Genomic DNA, 20,100 nt, shown 5'->3' on the forward strand with positions numbered 1-20,100 from the left:
TGGACTGGTCTACATGAAATGGTGTAACTACCTTAGGAAGGAAGGAAGCTCTAGTGCGTAGCACTACCTTGTCAGGATGTACAGACAAGTATGGAGGTTTTGCGGAAAGGGCCTGAAGCTCTCTCACCCTGCGAGCAGAGGTGATAGCGACCACAAAGACAGTTTTGAAAGTGAGGAGCTGCAAGGGACAACTATGCATTGGCTCAAAGGGGGTACACATCAAATAAGTAAGTACAAGATTAAGGTCCCACTGAGGCATGATAAATGGAGTGGGAGGAAAAAAAAATGGGTGAGCCCTTTTAGGAACCTACTCACAATAGGAGATTTAAAGAGTGGCCGAGGACCTCAGCTGCTCTACTGACCACCATACCATAAGTTGCTCCCTCCGCCGTAGCGACAGTAGGAGGAGACAGCATGCCAGCGTCAGGTGAAGTATTCGGACCACTGGCTTCGCCCAAATCCTGTGCCCAGTCCATAGCAGGGTCATCCTGGTATTCATAAGGGTCCAGGGACCCCTCCAATTCCTCCCCATATTCGTACCCATAGGAAAAAGGGTCTGAATCCAACCTGGGGTGCTCCGACTCCGAGTCGTCAGGGATAAGAATCAGGTCGACGTCGATAGTGGGCACTGTGCGCGGATCCGGAGGTGACCTCGGTGGACGGGGCCGAAGCTGCCGATGCGGAACTCAAAGGCCCCTCAACCAAACCCCTTGGGCCCGAAGGCACTGTATCGGGGTCGGCCTGCCCAAAAATGAGGAGCACGGCCTCGTAAAACTCTTAGTTGGGAGGGGGTCGCTCCGGGGAAACTCGGGGAAGCACGGAGTTGACTCAGGTGCAGGATCCAAGGACTGAGGCCTAGTGCGTGGACGCTCTTCCCGCATCGCATCGACTGAGCGACGGGGTGAAGTCAGAGAGTGATGGGACTTCTTCTTACCTTGACCTGAGGATTTAGAAAAGACGAGTGGTAATTACTCCGGCCGGGCAGCCATTAGCTTTAGGGACCGCTCCCTCAAAGCCTTCAGGTGCACGGCCCGACACTCTGAGCACGACTTAAGGTCGTGGTCACGCTTGAGGCACCACAGACAAACGTGATGAGGATCTGTTACTGACACCGTCCGATGGCAGTCCTCACAAGGCTTGAACCCGTTCTTCGGGGACATCCTCAACACACCAAAGTTCGCACACAAAAAAAATTAACAAAAAAAAATAATTTTTTTTAAAAAAGTCAAAACGGTCGAATTCGGCCAAAAAATAGCCAAGGGTAGCACTTTTCCGGATCAGCGCATGGCACAGAAAGAAAAGAACTGATATCACTGCGCGAGGGCGGCGTCTATGTACTACTCCCGACGTCATCACGGTGACCATGAAGCCTATGACGCCACCTACCAATGCGCAAGGGTATTGTTTGAAGAAAAATCTCCGGATCCAGGCTGACACCTGGGGGAAAATTCTAAGGTAAGGCATCTGAAACTAGAAGTCTCTATCAGATAGCAGTGTTAAAAAAACAAAAATCAGGGACGTCTGGTGCCTGTCTGTGGCATCTCACCACCTGCCTGTTCACTGGTGTGCAAGAGTAAGGTTTAGATGAGGTGTCCATAAGAGTGTCAGTGATGGTTTTGTTGAAAGGCAGCAAGGGCTCAGATGAAGCCAGCCCAGGCTGCAAGACATTAGTTTCAACCTCAGCAGAAGGCAGGACCTCAGCCGCACATCGAATCACCATTTGAGGTAAACATTTTTCTGTTAGGGACCCAATGAGGACAACAACCCAGGATCGGGTGGAATATCAAGCCAACTATCATCCTATGGGTCCACATATGAACAGTCAGCATCATAATATGGAGATACATCACCCTTATCTTCACCAAGAGGTAAACTTTGGTTTGTACTGGACCCAAAAACATGATGGAGCCTCTGAGGACAGCTCTGCAGCAGTGGCTGTATGGTGTCTTAATTAGGGTGCACAATAACTGGGTGAACTGAAGTGGATTTGGAGAGCAACCGCAGTCGGTTCAGGGTCAGACATCAGAGTTGGCACTAAATAACCCTTCAGCACCGGTGGTATCAGTGTTGATGTAAGTGGGACCAGTGCAGCTCTTGGAGCCGAAATGGAAGTCGGCACCGGAGGCATTGCAGAACTCAAGGAAGGCTCCAAGGGTTCAGATGGCACCAAGAATGGATTAGCTGTCAGTACGCTGACTGGAGGCCTCTGCATGTCAAAACATGCATCATGATCTCTTTAAAGTTCTCCACTCACATCAATGATGGCCTGGGAAACTCAGGTTCAATTGCTGTGTCAGCTTAAGCAGTGGCTATAGGAACCTAACACCCTCCCAAATTCTCTTCAGATAGAAAGTGGTGGGATGGGATCAAGTTCAGCTTCTCCCTCTGCTTTCTCTTCGACTTGGTGTTCGCCTTACCTGATGATTTCAACCCCAACGAAGATCTGTCCTAGGATCGGCCTTGAGAGTGCGAGGGGACCGAGCCCTTAACTTTGAGTAGGAGCAGGACTGACAGGAAGCCCATGACTTGTTTAGATGTTTAGCAGTGTACAGCTTCAGGTCACAATTCCACATTGCTTTGAGTACATGAGGGAATACTTTCACATGACTTGGAGTTGTGGCCTGGGGTCCAGACACCAAAGGCACATCTTATACGAGCCAGATATTGACATCTGCTTCCAACAGTCACAATGTGGGTGGACCGTGTAGTTTTACATATGGACATTGTTCCCTTGCACACTGGTATCTGAATTTATAAAGGCATCCGCGTATGAAGGGACGGAAAGAAAGGAATTGACGTGGCAGGCAGAGGTGACACTTATATGTGGTTCTGCTCAGTCACTTCTGTAACCGGCTGATGGACAACAGGGATAGTGTCTGAAACCTAACTTGAATGCATATTAACTCTACAGAGTGAAGACTATGAAGAATGTTTGTTTTAAATAGTTTTTAAGTATGTCTGGAGTCCACTACCACTAAAGTTCTTTTGGCAGTAACCTATAACTTTGTGGTTAGAGAAGGACAACAGGGGAGGGAGTGTAGGAAGTTGGCTCTGTATACACAATCTCAAAGAGATAGTGTGCACTGAGTCCAAGGGGTCCCCTTAGAGGTTGATGGTGGCAAAATTAAATAATACTAATGCTCTATTTTGTGGTAGTGTGGTCGAGCAGTAGGCTTATCAGAGGGTATTGTTAAGCATTTGTTGTACACAGACAGGCAATAAATGAGGAACACACACTCAAAGACTTAACTCCAGGCCAATAGTTTTTATATAGAAAAATATATTTTCCTAATTTATTTTAAGTAAATACATAAAATGCAAGGTACTCCACACAGATAAGTTAGGAACTTTGAATTAGAGCAATAGCATTCACAGATTTAGTAAACATGGCAATAAGCTATTTTAAAAGTGGACACAGTGCAAAAATCTACTGTTCCTGGGGGAGGTAAGTAATGGTTAGTTTGTCAGGTAAGTAAGACACTTACAAGTCCAAGTTCCTGGGCATAGGCAGCCCACCGTTGAGGATTCAAGGCAACCCCAAAGTTACCACACCAGTAGCTCAGGGCCGGTCAGGTGCAGAGGTCAAAGAGGTGCCCAAAATACATAGGCGCCTATGAAGAACAGGGGTGCTCCGGTTCCAGTCTGCCTGCAGGTAAGTACCAGCGTCCTCGGAGGGCAGACCAGGGGGTTTTGCACTGGGGGGGGGGGGGGGGGGGGGGGGGGAGGGCACATGTAGGCACACAAAACACACCCTCAGCGGCCAGGTGCAGTGTGCAAAGCAGGCATCGGGTTTTGTATAAGATTCAATGGAGGGACCCAGGGGTCACTCTAGCGGTGCAGGCAGGGCACAGGGGGGCTTCTCGGGCCAGCCACCAACTGGGTTAGGCAGAGGGTCGCCTGGTGGTCACTCCTGCACTGAGGTTTGGTTCCTTCTGTTTCTGAGGGCTGCGGTGAAGTGCTTGGTCCAGGCACCCGCGGTCAGGGGGAGCCTCTGGATTCTCTCCACATGCGTCGCTGTGGGATTCCGGGGGGGCGTCTCGGGCTAATCACAAGGTCGCAGTCGCCTGGGAGTCCTCCCTGTGGTGTTGGTTCTCTGGAGCTCGAGCCGGAGGTGTCGAGTGCAGAGGATGAAGTCTCACGCTTCTGCCGGGAAGAGTAAAGTCTTTAGAAGTTGCAAGAAAGTTGCAAAAGTTGTTTCTGTTGTTGAGCACAGCCGCTGCTCACTGGAGTTTCTTGGTTCTTTGGTTCAGGGCAGTTCTCAGAGGCTTCAGAGGTCGCCGGGCCCTGACGGATGAGTCGTTGTTGCAGTTTTCTTCGAGTCAAGAGACAGGCCGGTAGGGCTGGGGCCAAAGCCGTTGTCGTCTCCGTCGTCTCTGCCGTCTCTGCAGGGCTTTCAGGTCAGCAGTCCTTCTTGGTTCAGGTTGCAGGAATCTGATTTCCTGGGTTCTGGGTCGCCCCTAAATACTAGATTTAGGGGTGTGTTTAGGTCAGGAGGGCAGTAGCCAATGGCTACTGTCCTGGAGGATGGCTACACCCTCTTTGTGCCTCCTCCCTGAGGGGAGGGAGGCACATCCCTAATCCCTATTGGGGGAATCCTCCAAAACCAAGATGGAGGATTTCTAAAGGCAGGGGTCACCTCAGCTAAGGGCACCTTAGGGGCTGTCCTGAATCCTTGTTTTTCTCATTATCTCCTCTGGACTTGCTGCCAAAAGTGGGGGCTGTGTCCAGAGGGGCGGGCATCTCCACTAGCTGGGATGCCCTGGGGTGCTGTAACAAAAGGCATGAGCCTTTGAGGCTCACCGCCAGGTGTTACAGTTCCTGCGGGGGGAGGAGAGAAGCACCTCCACCCAGCTCAGGCTTTGTTTCTGTCCTCAGAGAGCACAAAGTCTCTCACCCCAGGGGGCAAAAACTCGTCTCAGTGGCAGGCTGGCACAGACAGGGGGCATCTTCTAAGATGCCCTCTGTGTGCATTTTGTAATAAATCCAACACTGGCATCATTGTGGGTTTATTATTCGGAGAAGTTTGATATCAAACTTCCCAGTATTCAGTGTAACCATTATGGAACTGTGGAGTTCGTGTTTGACAAACTCCCAGACAATATACTTAATATGGCCACACTGTACTTACAATGTCTAAGAATAGACAAAGAAACTGTAGGGGCATATTGCTCATGCAGCTATGCCCTCATCTGTGGTATAGTGCACCCTGCCTTAGGGCTGTAAGGCCTGCTAGAGGGGTGACTTACCTATGCCACAGGCAGTATTTTGTGTGCATGGCATCCTGAGTGGGATGCCATGTTGACTTTGCCTTTTTCTCCCCACCAACACACACAATCTGCTATGGCAATGTGCATGTGTTAGGTGAGGGGTCCCTTAGGGTGGCACAACACATGCTGCAGTCCATAGGGACCTTCCCTGGTCACAGGGCCCTTGGTGCCACTGGTACCTTTTACAAGGGACTTATCTGTGTGCTAGGGATGTGCCAATTGTGGAACAATGGTACATTTTTAGTGAAAGAACACTGGTGCTGGTGCCTGGTTAGCAGGGTCCCAGTTCACTTCTCAGTCAATTCAGCAGCAATATCAGGAAAAAAGTGGGGGGTAACTGCAATAGGGAGCCATTTTCCTACAGGGAGTTAAGTGAAAAGCCAGAACCTAAGGGCTTTCCTGAAAGAGATGGGCACATGTCTGTTGCAAACTGTGAGGTAGAGTTGTCCAGATCCTTGGGGAGGAGGTCGAGGGTTGAAAAGGCTTAACCCCCAGATGGATTCTTTTGAAACATAGAATGTAGAGGTTAATGAAAGCGGGCAGAGCAAAGTTTCTTGATGGACTAGATCTCTTTAATCTTTTTGGCAATAAACAATGGGGACTTTCTTCAGCCTGGTGGCCGGACCGTATGAATACCCTTGGTACTGGTCATTGGACGTCGGACACCTGGAAAACCAGCTTCCCCAGAGCTGAAAAAAGATCAGGAGGAAGGTCCAGTCGAGGGACTTCAGGAACACCCCTGACCTCCTGCCAGAGTGCCCCCGTTGTCCGGTTAGTCGCCCTTCAAGAGACTCACCTCTAGCTCCAAAGGACGCTGTTGCGCACAGCTCCTGGACCACCAACTCGCTCTGCACCCGGCAGTCCAGCGCCCTGCAATGAGGAACCAGCTGTGCCCACAGGGTCCCACACCCCTTGGGACCTGGACACCCCAAGGGTACCCCAAGGCACCCCCTTTAAATCTGCAAAAAGCACCCTTTTCCAAGTGGTCCCTCTGAGTGGCCTTGTACATGCTCCAAGAGATTTTCAGCGCTGCTCCTGCCGGAACCAGGAGCCACCTGAGCCTCTCCAGTTGGTATAGTGTGCCTACCAACGCCCTGGACCAACCTGCAAAAGTGGAACCTGGTAACATAACTGCGTTTTTATATGCATTTTTAAAAGTGACTGCCTATTGATTCCTATGGTGCGCGATTATGCACAGGAAAAACTATTTATTAAAACTTCAAAAATTCATCTCTTAAAATGTACTTGACCAATTTTGATATTCTTGGTCTTAAAAAAATATGTATTGGGTACTGGTCAGCTGACGTCTGACACCAGGAAAACCAGCTCGCCAAGAGCTGACAAAGGACCAGGAGGAAGCCTTAGTCAAGGGACTTCAGGAAGACCCTGGATCTCCCGCCAGAGTGCCCCCGTTGTCCTGTAAACAACCTTCAAAAAGACCTCCCTCCAGATCCAAAGGGCATCTTTGAGCACAGAATCTGGCTCATAAAATTGCACTGCACCTGGCTGCCCTGTGCCCTGCAGCAAAGAACCAGCTGTGCCCCAAGGGTACCTCACCCCTTGCGACCTTGACACTCCAAGGGGACCCCCAAGGCACCAACTTTAAACTTGCAAGAGCAGACCTTTTCCAAGTGGTCCCCCTCAGTGGCCCTGCACCAGCTGTAAGAGACTTTTCACTGCTGTGACTGGATCCGGGAGCTTCCTGAACTTCTCCCACTGGCACACCATGCCCACCGACAACCTCGACCAACGTGCAAAAGCAGAACTTGGTAAGGCAACTGTATGATTTTGTATGAATTTTTAAAGGTGTCTTCCTATTGATTCCTATGGAAGAAATTAAGCACAGAAAGATTGCGTTTATTAAAACTTCCAAAATCCATATCTTTAAAAGTACCCAACCAATTTTGATAACCTTGGTCTTAAAATGTATATACAAATCTGAAGTATTTTTGTAAATTGGTCTTGAGTTATTCCTTTGAGTGTGTGAGTTGCATGATTGATACTGTGAGTACAACAAATGCTTTACAATTCTCCACTGCTCGACGAAGCTACCTCAACAATTAAAGCATTAGGTGGTGTAGTTTTTTTTGTTTTTGTTTTTTTAAACATCTATTTTTCAGCACAAGCATTCAACAATGAACACAAGTAGTAGAACATCAGGATGACAGCCGTTATATGATATCATAATAGGAAAATAAACTAGGTCTAGATCCAAATAGCAGGATTTACAATCATCAATAAACAACTGCACCAAAAATGACTGGTGTTTCTGCAATCTTATCTTTTAGGTGGAGCCATCTACCCCACTTTCCAACAACCGTGTACTGGTGGATTGTAGTGCAGTAACATGTAACGTAGTATGCATCCCGGATATTTGTTTTCATGGAATGTGCGAGTTTTTGTCTTGTTCACTATCATGTCTGTTATTATGATTACATAACCCTGTGCTATTTTCTGGTGACCGATATCTCTATCGCGACTTTGTCATTCAGCCCATGATTTGATCTGATGGAGCATTGGTCTCCGTATGTGCTCTTTCGGGGTGAATTATGTGTGGTTATCGGCGGTGATCAGGCCCCCCTTCCCCTGGCCCCCTATGCAGTGTGTCGTTCAATGGAGGGAGAGAGAAAATGATGCAGAAGGTGGGGGCAGGCAACGCAGCCGAGATATCCCCTCCACAATACGTGTTCTCCGTACTATCAGATTCACGGCAGGCGCTTGTCATTCTTAACCTCTAGTCTAGTGACAAATGCTTCCCAGGCGTTATGTCCCATACGGGTCCGGCCCCTGTCTCGCAACATGCGTTAATACTCGAGTCTCTGTCCGCGCCCAGCGTATTGTCATGGCACGCCACAACTTAAGCTCTGGCGCGCTGGGGGCCTTCCAGTTCATTGCAATCATTCTTTTGTACATTATGAGCGCTAGATCTGCAAATCTGTGAATGTATATGTGTTGTTTGTTTCTAGTTTGAATACCCAGTAAACAAGATCTAGGTTCTGGCAAGAACAAATGGTCCGTAATATCTGATATATCAGCTGCCACTTCCCGCCAAGACTCATCCAGGGGACCGCACTCCCATACCATATGATAGAAGTGGGCCGACGGGGAGCCACAGAGGGGGCATAGCGGGTCGGACGCAGGAAACCTGCACCTCAGACAGGACGGCGAGAGGTACGTCTGATGTGTAAAATTAAATTGGGTGTAATGAAACCTAGGATTCTACGACACCTGTCGGGTATGACCAAGACCATGAGACCATTTCTCCGGAGATAACAGGTTCGGGAGAACAGCGTTCCACCACCCTCTGGCATTTTCCAATCCATTCTCGGGAGATCTATTCAAGACTTTGTAAAGATTTGCTATGACTTTAGTTTGACTGTCGTATGATAACATATGGTGTAGTGCGGGGGAGAAAGCCGGTTCTTGGTCACCTGACGTCCACGCCCTCTTTATTAAGTGGCATATAGGGTAGTAAGCTATAAATTGACCTGGCCCCACTGACGTGAGATCTTTTACAGCCTCAAATGTCATCAAAACACCATCCTCAAAACAATCACCTACAGTTAATATTCCTACTTCCGCCCAAGCGGCCACGGAGTACGCTCTATTCAAATTAACGCTCCCCGGTAACTGCCCCAAGGGGGTGAGGGGAGAGTATGGGGACCTTGTGCGGCCTTTTTGTATATACCGTCTCCAACAGTCATGAGCAGCTGTCATTAAGGGATTACCAGTGACACCCTTCACCATGCTATACGACAGCCATGTGAGCAACGAGCACTCCAGGTAACTGTGTATTGACCCATGCAGCCTCCGCCGATTCAGGCCTGTGTATCCAGTTCAATACCCACTGCAGTTGCGCAGAAGCAAAATAAAGTTCAAAATTGGGGGCGCCTAACCTGTCCTCACTGAATGGACGGTGTAGGGTTGCAAGTGCAACTCATGCCCTGACATTTCCCCATATGAGTCCCAGTAATAGTTGATTCAATTCGCGAAAAAAGCTCTTGGGTACCGCAACCGGCAGTGCTGCGAAGTAGTAAAGAAGTCGGGGAAGTATTAGCATATTCGCCACTGCTACCCTGCCCAGCGGCGACAAGGGGAGCGAGCACCAAAAACGCAGAGAACCCTTCATAGAGTTCAGTGTTCAACCCAAATTGCCATCCCTCAGGTCCTCGGATTTATGATAGATATGGACTCCCAGGTATTTGAATGTATCAAAGCACCACTTCAGATGACCCACAGGAGCATTCTCCCTCGCGCTCTGGGGCAAAACAGTCAAAGGGAACAAGCAAGACTTATCCTAGTTGACCCCCAACCCCGATATACCCCCATATACATCTAACAGGGATATCACCGAAGGCATTGCCTCGCTCCCCCTTTCCAAATATATCAATGCGTCATCCGTGTATAAAGAAATAATGTGGTATGTTCCGGATCTGCACACCCCCCGCTGCCTCTCCACCGCACGTAACCTTGTCGTCAATGGCCCCATTGCAATGGCGAACAGCAAGGGAGACAGTGGGCAGCCCTGCCTAGTTCCTCTGCTGATGGCGAAGCTATCCGATATGATGCCTCCCGTTTTCACTCTAGCCCTGGGTTCGGCATATAGGGTCTGTACCCAGCGTACAAAGCCGGGGCCAAACCCCATATCATGCATGGTGGGAAAAAGGAAGTCCCAACCTAGCGTGTCGAATGCCTTCTCGATGTCGGGGTATCCCCAAAAACACTAAGCAATCTACGAACATTTAGTATTCCGTTTTAGAATAAAGCCATTCTGGTCTTCATGGATTAGAGTGTGTATCATGGGGGCAAGTCTATTTGTAAATACTTTACCCAACATTTGCAGTCTAGGTTGAGTAAAGAGAGCGGTCTATACGACCTCACGTCTGAGATCCCGGCCCTGTTTAGGGAGGCCCACTTTCAGCGCCTCTCTTTGCAATGGTGGAAGCACACTGCAAGTCCACGCCTCCTCGAACGCCGCCATCAAGTGGCTTTTCAAGTGTTGTGAGTAAGTGATATAGTACTCTATTGGCAAGCCATCCATCCCTGGTGCTTTATTACGGGACATTTGTGCCATGGCCACCTCCTGTTCCTCTACTGTAAGGGGAGCCTCCAAGGTTGCCCTGTCTGACGGTGACAGCCGTGCCAGAGGTGTCCCCTCAAGGAAGGTCCTAAGTTTCTGAGTATTAGATGTCGATTGCCCCCTGTACAAACCCGTATAATAATCTTTGAATGCTTTATTAATCCCTTCCTGCGTGGTGGCCATAGTTACGTCATCCGAGCGTATAGCTCTTATAGGAGTCTGATGGCGGTCCTCTCGAAGAAGCCATGCAAGCAGTCTCCCCGATCTATCACCTTCCGTTTAAGCGCACAAGGTGGTAGTTATAGTCATGCCGACAGAGCTGTAGATCTGCCTCCTCAAACTTCATCTGCCGAGCCAGAAGCGCCATAAATGGTGCCTCGTTTTGAGCTACCGCTACCGCCAAGACTCTCATTTCTTTTTCTAGCTTAACGACTTCCGCGTGGAGTGTGCGATGCACTCCCCAAGAAGCTGAGAGACAGTGATCCCACACGACAACCTTATGTGCATCCCACTCCATCGCTCTCGTTGCTGTAGAACCACTGTTTAATTCCCAGTATTGCTTTATTGTTGTATTCAATTCTTCCTTGAATAACTGATCAAGGAGGGCCTCCCCCTGTAATTGCCAAACAGAGACCCCGGGGCGTCCCCTACCCCACCGCATTGTCACTATCAGCGGGGAGTGATCAGATAGTGTCTTGGCCATGTAGCTAGAATCTATGACTAAAGAGCATATATCTGGAGTCCCCCAAAGAATATCTATCCTAGTGTGTACCTTGTGGGGCGCGGAGTAGAATGAGTATTCCCTGTGTGTCGGTGGCCAATGCGCCAAATATCGTGCAATCCCATGTCCCATGTCCCCTGCCCAGGCCACCAGTGGACTAGCGCCGCGCCTACATGCCCTCCCCGATGGAGGCGGTGTCGAACGATCCAGCGATGCATCTGGAGTGCTATTAAAATCGCCACCCCAAACGGCAGGCGCTGTAGGGGTCATCAGCAGCGCTGGGGACATTATACAGAGGAATTCAGTCAACGCGCTTTAGGGGCGTAAATCCCTATTATTGTGAGTTGATTGCCATCAAGCTGTCCCTCTGTCACCACATATCTGCCCCCCTGATCTATCTTATGTGTGTGTTGGACATATGGCACCCCTTGCGCTATCCAAACTAGTACCCCCCTCGCGTAGGCCGAAAATTATGTTCCTAAGATCTGTTATCAGCACCCCCTTAGTGCCTGCAAATCAACTTCCAATAGATGTGTTTCCTGCAGGATAGCGATGTGTATTCTCTGACGTTTGATGTAGGTATAAGTTCGATGTCTCTTGCCCTGCGCGCCCATGCCTCGCACATTCCATGTAATTATGTTATACTCATACATAATGCGGAATGCACAGTGAACCATATCATAGTATACAATATTTGTGTGTGTGTTGTACTTCGGGTCCCAACTCCATTTAAAGTTGCACTACTACATTTTTCGAAAATTAATGTGAACTAACAGCTGTGAGGATATACTTTGCAATTCAGATAGACCTGATAAACAAACAAAATCCCTCCTACCCCCCCAACACCCCTTTAAACCCCCCAAAAACAGTGGCTTAATTGCAATTTTCTAACTGCCATCCATATAAGCAAAAAACACAGCACACTCCTTACATCATAGAACTGTATCCATGTGGATACCCTCTGGGGAGCCATGGTAGCAATTGGTGGTGGCCCTTGTAAGGGGCCCCCATCATTTAAGCAAAGAGTAAACGTATCAGCGCTCCCAAGGTTTATAACCACATTATCCCCCAGGTCCTGAGTCAATATGCTGCAAATGGAAAGTAAAAGGATATCAGACTGGTGCATGTATGTAAAGGCAATGCCATACCAAAATTACTCAACCCCATGCCCTTGAGGTTCCAATGCAGGACCATGAAAAAAAAAAACCCTCCCCTGCGGTAATCACAGCACATCTGCAGATCGGGGTGTGAATGCCGGACCCTTTAGCGCCTCCATAATGGTCGAGTCGGAGCTACCGAGGCCGAGTCCATATGTTCGCTCAGAGTGGCAAGTAGCACTCCGAAAGGGCTTTGTGTGTGCAGAGTCATTTCTTTCAGCACTCTTGCTCTCTCGGCTGCAGCTTATATTTCCGTGGGTTGCGCCTTTGACTGTTTCCAGAGTCTCTTCCATGCTGGCGATGTGAGCCACGTTTCACCGTCTCCTGCCTCTTCTTGGGTCTGTGCTATGCCCTTGGTGTGCATCCATGTCCAGGCATCCCCTGGGGTGGTGAAAACGTGAGTGCGATCATCCACAACCACTCTGAGTTTAGCAGGAAACATCAGGGCATACTTAATGTTATGTTCACGGAGACGTTGTTTAATTTTCATGTAAGAGTGACGTTGGCGCCGCACTTCTTGGGTGAAGTCCGGGTATGCAGTGAGAGAAGTTCCCTCATAGTGGATCGGGACTTTACTGCGAAAGTATTGGAGTATCGCATCTCGATCTCTATAGTTAAGGAATCGGGCAATCATCGGTCTAGGCGGCAGTCCCGGAGCTGGTTGTCTCCCCGGAACTCTATGTGCCCTTTCCACTGAGAAGAACTTTGATGGGACACCATTCAGCACCTCCCTGATCAGCCACTGCTCCAGGAACAACTCCGAGTTTTGCCCTTCCGATCTTTTTGGAAATCCCAGAAAGCGGACCTTGTTGCGGCACAACCTGCCCTCTGCTTCCTCCGCACATCTCCAAAGGGTTTTCACCTCAGAGTCCAAGCGTTGAATTTGTGTCTGGTTCTCTGAGACCAGTGGGTCCATGGCGCCCAGCGTGGACTCTACTGTCCAGACTCTCTATGCCAGATTATGATGGTCCACCCTAAGCAAATTGAGATCCTGAGATACCGTGTCAATTCTGTTTTCAAGTGATGATTTAGTGTCCATGATCGCCTGTAGGATTTTTTCAAATTGGCCTGAGTGAGATTGTGGTGTAATTTCCAGGGACTGCACACTAGGCGGCGTCTGCACCCCTCCCCCCCCCCCGAGATAGCAGCGGGGACAGGACGCTCTTGGTGCTTGGACGCCTTAGATTTCCCCGCCATGTCAGCTGAGCAGGTTCGTACCACTATGTTGTAAATTGTTCATCCAGTGCATGTACCACACTCCGAACTGCAACCGGGGGTCGACACCATCAATCTACTCAGAGTCCATACAGCACGAGACCAATTACTTTGGAGTGGCCACAGTCACCGCAGGCAGGGCAGCGTGGACACCAGGAGCCGCCGCCCTGCAGGGTGATGCCGTCCAGTCGCGGAACCGGAGAGATTGATGGATCGGTCAGATCCTCCGTGGTGTTATTGCGCCGCCTGGGGCATCCTAGTGCATGATACAGGTAGCCGTTTTCGCCCCACTGCTATTTCCATGGACCATTGTTTTGCCGCTATTTGTCTATATGTAATGGTGCTGCTCACCTCCAACAGGCTGATTGTCCAGCAAATTTACTCCTTTCAGCAGCGGGCTGCATGCATTTGTGCTGGCAAGAGAGGAGGGGGAGGGGACCTCCTCTGAGTTGTTGTAATTTGTGTCTGTATATATGCCAATAGCACCTCGCTTCTCCGGTCTCCCTCCAGCACGAAGTGCTGTGCCTCCGGGCCATGGAGCAACGTGGGGTGCAAGGGGGGCGTTTCTTATCAATAACGCCCTGGGAGCGCCGAAAGGGATGGTTTGTCAGGCCTGGGCAGAGCCTGCGTTTCAGGTGATCGCCGCAGCCGCCATCTTGACCACGCCCGGTGGTGTAGTTTTTACCTCTGGAAACCAACGTGGGGTTACCTGGACCCCCTGCACAGTGTGCCTAGTTTACACACCATATAGAGGGCCAGCCTCCTACAGCCGCTCACTGACAGTGTGTAGAAATGATGGCAATGAGTAACAGTTTTCACATTCAAGAGCCGCAGAGTACAAATGTGCAGAATCTCAAAAGGAACATTCATCTGAATCAAACTGAAATTCCACTGTGGCATAATAAAATAAACATATGTGAAAGCTCTTTTAAAATCACATCATATTAGGTGACTTGAATAAATAGGGCTGAACAGGTAAACAAGGATAGGCCAAAAGGGCTCATAAGTAACCTTTAATCATGCCCACAGGAAAGCCATGCCCGGCCAAAGATATTGTAGGAGGCGGGCTCAGTTTATGGTGTGGTACCCTATACTTAGTCAAGGAAACCCTTAGTGATAGTGTTTTGGTGCCTAGATACCAATGCTCTCTAGGGGTAGCTGTGGAGGGCAGCTCAGGCTTATCAAGGAGGAGTGTAAAGCACTTACAATACCACAGAAGTCAGTTAGTGATTGTCACACAAACAAGAACCACACCAGGTGTTACCGTATTATTATACTAATGTTGGCATATCTCCACTTGGAGAGATCTCCACAAAAATATACACTTTGCAACAAGCAGGAAAAGCTTAGAAATACATGGGACCCTATTTTTTCGGGATGGGGGGCGACATATACTAAGAAAGTAGTGTAAGAATGGAGGTGCCCAACCAGGGTAAGTATGTTAGAATCCCAAGGGATGGGGGAGTAAGGATTTACCAGCGGTAAGTATCAGAATTCCCACAGGCGCCCGGGTGCAGAGTTATTTGAGCCGGCTCTCCCTTATGCTAATGCAGGACCATCGCGGTTGGAATTTTTAGGATTCAGGACCCTTGCCAGAGGACCCTAGTGGGCACAAAGAAGATTGGATAGTACCCTCACCTCTGGATACCCAGAAGACTGTAATACTTACACGAGGGAGCCCAGGTGCATAGGGGTGAAGTGATGTTGGAAACTCTCTGAGTCAGTGAGAGCCTCGGTTGTCCAGCTGCTGTTGGGACCCGTGGACCAGGTCGGTGGAACACAAAGGTGGATTCTGGACGAGAAGAGCCCAAAAAAGGAGACAACAGTGTCCAGACCACTCAGAGATGCCCAGGCGGTGCAGGTAGGCAATGCCCCACCTCCTAGATGTGAAGTTCCTGCAGGTTGGTGAAGGATGAAGTCCAGCTGCGGAGTTCAGGGGATGCAGGAAGATCCTTGGAGTCACCCATGAGCTGTCCTACGTCAGTCGCCAGATTGCAGGAGGGTCAGTGGTCAGCAGGACCACCATCAAGCATTGACAAATGCAAAATTCATTGCAGATTTTTGGGGACCAGTAAGGTCCACACAAATTCACACTTGGAGGAGAGTCCGGGCTGGCCCTCAGCAGGAAGGAAAGCCAGCGGGAATGGATGGAGCCCTCATGAGTGACCCACTGGCAGCAGGCACAGGAGGCCCTCGGCAGCACATCAAAACAGGAGTCCCAAGCCGCAGGAACAGCAGAGTGGAAGCTAAACTTGGAGATGCAAAGCTTTAGAGGCTGGGGCTTCTTCGAGCTAGAAGATCTCCTGGAGGAAGTGTCAACAAGCCTTGGTAAGAGCAACAATCGCAGTGCACAGGGGTTCCATTCCAGTGGCTGCAGCAAAGGCCCACCATCTCCCAAGGTGGTCAGAAGACAGGTAGGACTTAAAGAGGACCTCGGAACCATCACCTATGTTGCAGAGCCTTTTGATGTCTGTGGGACAGCAGAAGCCATCAGCCGGTCGATGTCGTCTGTAAGGACCTGTGGATGCAGATTCCCTCTTGCTTCTTGGATGCAGACAAAGTCCTTGTGACCCTGGAGGATGCAGAGCCATGGATGTTGCAAAAATCTTGCAGGAGCTGGAGAAACAATGTTGCAGAGTGAGCCCTCCCAAATGGATACAGTCTTGTTTCAGTTCCAAAAGCAGACCAGTGGCGGTTCTGAAGGCCAGGAGCAGAAGAGTCCTGCAGAGAGTTCCTTTGTAGAGTCTTGCTTGATGAATCTGAGAACCCACCCTCTGAGGAGCCCTTAAGTAACCCTAAAAGAGGGTTGGTCACTATCTGCAGTGACCCACCTATCAGAGCGGGTCAGGGACGTCATCTACCTGGTCTAACCAGTCAGATGCTCCCAGGGGCCTCTGCACATCTTGTTTCCAAGATGACAGAATGAACCGGTCACCTGGCAGAGCTCTACGCACTTCCCTAAGGGAGGATCTGGACAGGGGGGGTGGTCACTCCCCTGTCCTTTGTGTGTTTTTGCACCAAAGCGGGAACTGGGGGCTCCTGCACTGGTGCAAACCGGTTTATGCAAGGAGGGGTACCAAATGTGCCCTTCAAAGCAGTTGGTGGCGTTCAAAGGCCACCCCAGCCCAAAGACACCCATTACAAAGGGAAAGGTGGTCACACCTCTCTCCTACAGGAAATCCTTTGCTCTGCATTCTCCTGCTCGAGTTAGGCTCACCACCAGGAGGGCAGAGCAGTGTCTAGGATTGGAAGCAGCGCGGGCTGCCATGCAGACCCTGCAAGGCTGAACCGGCAGGACTGGGAGATCCTCTAAGGAACCCCCAGGGTACATGGTATCATGCAACTAGACTGGAATCGGTGTAGATGCATGATTCCAACATGTTTGATACCAAACATGCCCAGGTTCGGAGAAGCCATTATGTAGTTGGACTACTTGTGTTGGTCAGTGTCCACTACATACCTTAAGATGGCTTCCCCACACTTACAAAGCCCAGGGAATGGAGTCTAAGGTTTGTAAGAACACCTCTGCTCAGGCAGGGGTCCCCTCACAGTTACGAACATGCACCCTGCCCTTGGGCTGTAGGGCCTCCCAGAGGAGTGACTTACAGTGTCCAAGTGCACTGACCGAAAGCCTAATATGTAAAGTGAAAGGTGCATGCACTATTTTATGCAGGCTGCAATGGCAGGCCTGCAGACACAGCATGGGCTCCCGTGGGTAGCATAATACATGCTGCAGCCCATGGGAGACACCTGCTGTACCAATGCCCTGGGTACCTAAGTAACATATAGTAGGAACTTACATGGGTGCACCAGTATGCCAATTGTGGGTTGTAAAGGTTACCAAACAACCAAATTTAGAGGAGAGAACACAGACACTGTGGTCCTTGTTAGCAGGATCCCAGTGTACTACAGTCTAAACACATTGACACCAGGCAAAAAGTGGGGTAACTATGTCAGGAGGATGTTATTTTCCTACAGATATTATAAACATAAGTACATAAGACAACTTAGCAAGAGGACCACGCTGCTTTTGTTGGCACTGGGTGATCAATAAGGGCCAACCACCATGACTCGAGGGGTTTCTGGATTGATGGCAAGCAGCCAAAGTTACATCCACTACCTTTGACGGTAGATTAAATTTTCTCAGCTAATTCTGTTTAATCTATATGCATGAGGATGTCGAATTTAGAGTTTTGAATACACAAGTCTGCCGTGCTACTGGGACAGCTGGTGCTCATGAACAGGCAGTTAAAGAGGAATGCATGTGCTCAAATTTAGGAGTTTAGAGTAAAAACAACCTAATTCATACTTAACTGTTCAGAAGTACAACATATTTATTTGCCCTTCTGAAGAGTTCAGAAGAACAAGAAAATGAGGTCAAGAGCAAACATATTGACTACATTTCAACACCAAGGTCTACCTTGATCTGCATTTACCATAATGCAATGGGAGAACAGAGACAGACCTGTGACCAGTGTGCAACAACTCCTCACCCCAGCATTCTGTTTAAGATGTGGCTCCAACCATCTATATTACAAGCAACCAATTATAATCATACATTTAGAAAATTGTACAAACCCTACGGAATGCGAATATTTAATAGAAATATGTTTACTAATTTATAATAAAGTTTAATAAACACTTTTAATTTTCCTTCTGCTTTGCCACAGGGAGATCTCTACCTTACTGTGGAGTCTTCCGATGGTAAAGTATAGGGGGGAAAAAAAAGTTGAAGTTAAACAATCGAAAATATTTTTATGCGAAATATCAATGCAAAATCATTTCATACATTTATTTTAAATGCAAAACACAACAAAAACTGCTACTGCACCATTACCTTCATTTTGAATTAAATCTTCAATTCATTGACATATTAAATTAAAATTATTTTAAGTTTAAATTCAAAAATAAACTCCCACCTAAAGCTATATATAAGTATATATATTGAATGTGTTAATTTGCATTAATTATAATTAACTGTGTGTACATTTTAATAAGAAAGCAACCATTTACATGTAGAGGTTAAAATAGTTTCATAAATATATATATTTTTTTTTAGATATTTTGTAAAATGAATTTTTTTATACAAATGTTTAGTCATTACAATAACTTAACTTATCACTATTTCCTGTTGTCTTTTATTATAGGTCCCTACCTCCATTATTTTCTGAGGGAGGGTGTTGCAGTACCAGTGATTGGCCGTGTGAGCTCCTGGACTTAATCCAGCTCTGAATTTGAGATGTTTACCACTGTTTTGGGTTCCATTTTTGCTGCAGTACCTTCATTGCAATGGGCTTACCTTTTTTTGAATGGGTGCAAGTCCCTCCCTAAACATATCTATAGCCCTCCCTAAAATCCACTTTACACTTCCCTAAACTCCTTCCATTTAGTGATAAGAATGACCTTTTTCCACCAACCTCTCCCGGTCAATCTCACCTTTACTATTAAGTTAAACTTACATGTGTGAGGATCTCCTCAGAGAAATGATAGGAGACGTTGTGGTCGAGATTTACACTCAAAGGTTTGTACTTTAGTAGTGCTACTGTAGCCCTATTAAGTGTACTACATAATGAAGTTTGTGAATAGGCCCCAAAATATTGCCAGACAGTCAACTGGAATCCCGTGATAATGATGCTGTCTTTCGAAAGGCCATCAAGGAGCAAACAAAGTATCAGAAATAGTATTTGGGAGGGAGGGGAGCAACCTTGCCTAATTCCTTTATTTGCTTCCCTGACCTCAGGTGGTGATAAACCCATTTAACTCTTGAAAGGAAAGTAGTGTGCAATGGTATGATAGGTTTAACAACACAAGCATGATTATTCTGCCATTCTAGCACAAGAGGCATACATTCAAATCGTACTTAGTTTAACACATTGTTAGCAGTGGGTGAAACAATTGCAAAGTATTCCAATTCGGTCTGCAAAATATCCCCCAAAAATCTCTTCAACTATATCTTATTTTAAGCGAGAAAGAACCTGGATAGCTATTTGTGAATTAGCCCTTATACGCTTCCCTTAAGTACTTCAAAAATTATTTGATTGGTCAAGCTAAGCATGGACAACAACTGTCCTTTTTAGGTATGCACAAAGTATTGCATTAATACCCAATAATGATAACCCCTGGACATGGAACATGATTTGTAATCAATTGTGATAACTACGATCATTAAGATTCATTCAGCAGAAGGATACTCCGTTGAGGAATAGGAGTACTACGTTTTTCAAGACAAAAATCAAAATTTTTATCTGACTAAATCATATACTTACCTTCTGATGTGCTTCAGAGCATAATCGCGTTTCAAATATTTTATGTTTTCTCTTATGGCAGAGCGTGTGCCATCCTCTTCTTGTAAGTGCTTCTCAAGCCATTCAACTACCACTTGATTGTTATTGTCCCAAAGATAAGCCTAGTTAAAAAGACATAAAAAACATTACCAAGTTAAACATTTCATATTTCATGCAAACTGTTTCTACAATTGCCCTCTCAAAATATCACAGCTTAGGTTCTGAAAGAGGCATTTCTATCCATACAAATATAGCCAATTTAAATTTGTTTCTTCTCTGAAACATCAGCCGAGAAACAGAAGTGTAGTGGATAAACATTACATTATTTCACTCAGAATGTAGAAAAATAGGAATCACCAGAAAAACAAAACTTGAA

General features: G+C 47.7%; 1 protein-coding gene across 7 annotated transcripts in view; it reads right to left on the reverse strand.

Annotated features, from left to right (window-relative positions):
* ACACB (acetyl-CoA carboxylase beta) overlaps positions 1–20,100 on the reverse strand; it is a 1,528,264-nt gene that overhangs the window by 35,487 nt on the left and 1,472,677 nt on the right. For all 7 annotated transcript variants that reach the window (XM_069214760.1, XM_069214756.1, XM_069214757.1 and 4 more), the window contains one exon: positions 19,707–19,846. In XM_069214760.1, coding sequence (XP_069070861.1) covers positions 19,707–19,846 — 140 coding nt within the window. The remainder of the gene's footprint in view (positions 1–19,706; positions 19,847–20,100) is intronic.

Source organism: Pleurodeles waltl, chromosome 11 (assembly GCF_031143425.1).
Source record: "Pleurodeles waltl isolate 20211129_DDA chromosome 11, aPleWal1.hap1.20221129, whole genome shotgun sequence".
NCBI lineage: Eukaryota > Metazoa > Chordata > Amphibia > Caudata > Salamandridae > Pleurodeles > Pleurodeles waltl.